Source organism: Anarrhichthys ocellatus, unplaced genomic scaffold (genome assembly GCF_004355925.1).
Source record: "Anarrhichthys ocellatus isolate YVR2014 unplaced genomic scaffold, GSC_Weel_1.0 scaffold61, whole genome shotgun sequence".
Classification (NCBI taxonomy): Eukaryota; Metazoa; Chordata; class Actinopteri; order Perciformes; family Anarhichadidae; genus Anarrhichthys; species Anarrhichthys ocellatus.
Window position 1 is genome coordinate 771,541 of NW_022280091.1, and position 3,083 is coordinate 774,623.

Below are 3,083 nucleotides of genomic sequence, written 5' to 3' on the forward strand. Positions count from 1 at the left end.
TGTGTGTGTGTGTGTGTGTGTGTGTGTGTGTGTGTGTGTGTGTGTGTTATATATTGCACAGAGTTATAGTCCAGTTATGTGCTGACTAGGAGTGTTTTTCTTCCAGCTGGTGGAGAGCGAGGAGCAGTTTCAGCAGAGTTTAGCAGACGCTCTGGTGGAGGAGACCTCGTTCACCGTCAACGTGTGAGTACTGATATGTTCTTTATAAACTGCTGAGGTCGGCCGGTACGCTAGAGGATATTATGGTCATTAGGCACACAACTTGAAACATCATCTGCTATTCTCAGGAACTAGTACCGTTACCTGCATAGTGCCATTTTGACAGCGCAAAAGTATTTTCAACCCTCGTACAACCGGCTTAAGTTGTAGACCTCTTCCCCATCTGTCCCATGTGACGCGACCACAGAATTACCACCTCTGTTTGCTACATATCAGTGACCACACTCTGCTTTTATTGTACCCATCCATCAGGAGACTGGCCAAGAGTCTGCCTCTGCCCATGGAGAATGAGGAGAGCCGTCCCAGGATAGACCTCGTGGTGTTCATCATCAACCTGACCTCAGAGCTCAGGTATCTTTCAAATCCTTATTCTTTATTTTAAGTCTCCTCACCTGGACGCACGGGTCAAATATATACTCTTTGTTGTCGTTTTTTAGTTTGCCCAAATGAAACCCGATGAATTCTACTTGTATGTTGTGTCCGTAAACAAATTGAGTCTGTCACTGTATTTCCTCTTCAATCACACATTTAAGTGTCACACTTACCCCGTCTGTTATTTAATACATAGAGGAATTTTAACTCGCTAGCGATGCATCCACTGCTTTGACAACTCTAGATATTAAAAGGTGCTAAATATGAAATTCAGAGCATATTTAGTGCCTCGTCACGGCTCTCAAACTAAAATCACACACAGACACAGAGAGAAAATGACTTCATTCTCTGCTCAGTTGGACATTACTCCACTTCATCTTTACATAGCAAATATATATTTACTGCTATATTAATGATCTGAATACCGTATAGAGAACCTTTAAAATATATGATGTAACAGTTTATCGTGTGACCTTTTTGTTTTTCACAGTCTCCAGTCGGCAGAAGCTTCCCTGAAGTGTTTGGACCCTGGATATTTCCTTGGGAAAGTCTGCTTCATGGTCACTAATGGTATGGCGACTTATTTTTTTATTTTTTTTAGTAATAACAGGCCTCATCCCTCCCTTTGTAGTTAACATGACCCCATCTGTCTGTTGTAGCTCGCAGCGCTGCGGCCCCCGTCGAGCGCCTGGACGTGGCCAGAAAGCTGGCAGCGTCGCTGCACTGCCCCCTGCTGTTTGCAGAAGATCAGGTTTGTATCAACGCTAGTGAGGATAGTTTAAACCTAAGACATCATTTCAGAGACGTATCTGCGTTTAGCACATGTAGCATGTGCAGCATGAGGGCGAGACATAGATTTACATACGTTTTTCTATCGATCGCCAAAGTGGAAACAGGTTATCTGCAGGTCTTGAAGTATTTTTTTCAAAAGTCCTGGAATGTAGTTTCTACAACAGAAAGAGGCCGTAGAAGGTGATGTTGGGTGTTAGGGCTGCGACTAAGCATTATTTTCATTATTGATTTATGTTCTTGATTAATTGTTTTGTCTATAAAATGTCAGAAAATAGTGAGAAATGTTTGTCCGAGCACCAGTCTAAAACCCAGTGATATTTAGTTTACCGTCGTATACAAGAACGAAAAGAAACGGAAGCTCTTACCAGCACAAAAAAACCACGTAAACGATTATTTGGTTGTAGAAATTGTCAAGTAATTTACCGTGAAATTACATGTTTGAACATGAAACCGGCCACAAGGTATTAAATATTGTTCTACGTGGCTTTAAAAAGGTCTCAAATTGAACTTCCCTCATGAACCCCGGGGAAGTCGTTTGTTGTTCTCCGTCCATAACGTGTTTTTCTGTTTCTCGTGTGATGTTCTTCTCGTCCAGACACCAGACGGCGTGACCAACGCCACAGAGAGGCTGCTGACCATCCTGAAGGTGGCAGCCGGCCTTGTTCCCATGGCTACCGCTCTCTACCTGTCCAACCTGACCCGCAGCACCGTGCCCCCGGACATCGAGCAGCCGAGCTTCGATTAACTTTCTCTGGAGGGGTGTGTGTGTGTGTGTGTGTGTGTGTGTGTGTGTGTGTGTGTGTGTGTGTGTGTGTGTGTGTGTGTGTGTATTTGTAGTAGTGGACTCTTCCAAATGATATTTCCTTTTTTTTAATGTCATCATTACATGTTTGTGCTTTGGATTTTAGCTGCAGAGGTACAGGCCCTTTTTTACAGCAGCCAATGTGTCATAGCAGGGTGAACACAGGTGTGACTGATTTTAAAATGAATTATGGTTCAATTCTATTGTCGCAGCCATTCCTGTGAGCCAACATGCACAGGATGTTAATTACACCTGTGTTCACCCGACAATAACCCGTCCACATGGCGGCATCGTTAAGGTTATCACTGACACCTGTGCTTTTCCTGCTATAGCGAGTCCAAAGGCCTCCCTGCAGCAAAAGATCACAAAACTAAGCTCTGTTTGGTTTTTGACAGCTGGATGGAGTGGCTTACAGCTGCATTAAATGTCCATTTCTTTAAGAGCCACACGGATGATTTTAATTGTGTTTGGCTGATTAGATCTCTGAACTGCATGTGTTTACACTCTGCTTGATTGAAACGATGTTTCAATGGTAGCTCCTCTAAATTTAAACCTCAACAGACGTGTAATCAGCCAGATTTATAATAAAAAAAACACCCGTGTGGGTGTGCAGGGCCTTTAGACTATACTGTGCCGTGACACAGACTATCGTGAGACTGCTTGTTGTATATCAGGGACAATAAGAACCTGATGCTGCACAGCTTCATTCCAAACCACAGAATATGCACAATGTATATAATTAGATATGCTTTTTATGTATATAATGATGCTTTTGACAGTGTCAACACAGTGAAATTACAGATTAAATGTTGCTGTTTGTCACAGATTGGACTTGAGTCTTCTGTCCTGTTGAGAGAGAGAGAGAGAGAGAGAGAGAGAGAGAGAGAGAGAGAGAGAG

At 43.0% G+C, this 3,083-nt stretch overlaps 1 protein-coding gene across 1 annotated transcript in view; it reads left to right on the forward strand.

The window, feature by feature from the left end:
• pane1 (proliferation associated nuclear element) overlaps window positions 1–3,009 on the forward strand; it is a 3,423-nt gene extending 414 nt beyond the window's left edge. The window contains exons 2-6 of the mRNA XM_031872051.1: window positions 107–183; window positions 472–570; window positions 1,082–1,161; window positions 1,251–1,342; window positions 1,979–3,009. Of these exons, the coding sequence (XP_031727911.1) occupies window positions 107–183; window positions 472–570; window positions 1,082–1,161; window positions 1,251–1,342; window positions 1,979–2,128 (498 nt within the window). The 3' untranslated portion in view covers window positions 2,129–3,009. The remainder of the gene's footprint in view (window positions 1–106; window positions 184–471; window positions 571–1,081; window positions 1,162–1,250; window positions 1,343–1,978) is intronic.
• The last annotated feature ends 74 nt before the right edge of the window (window positions 3,010–3,083 follow it).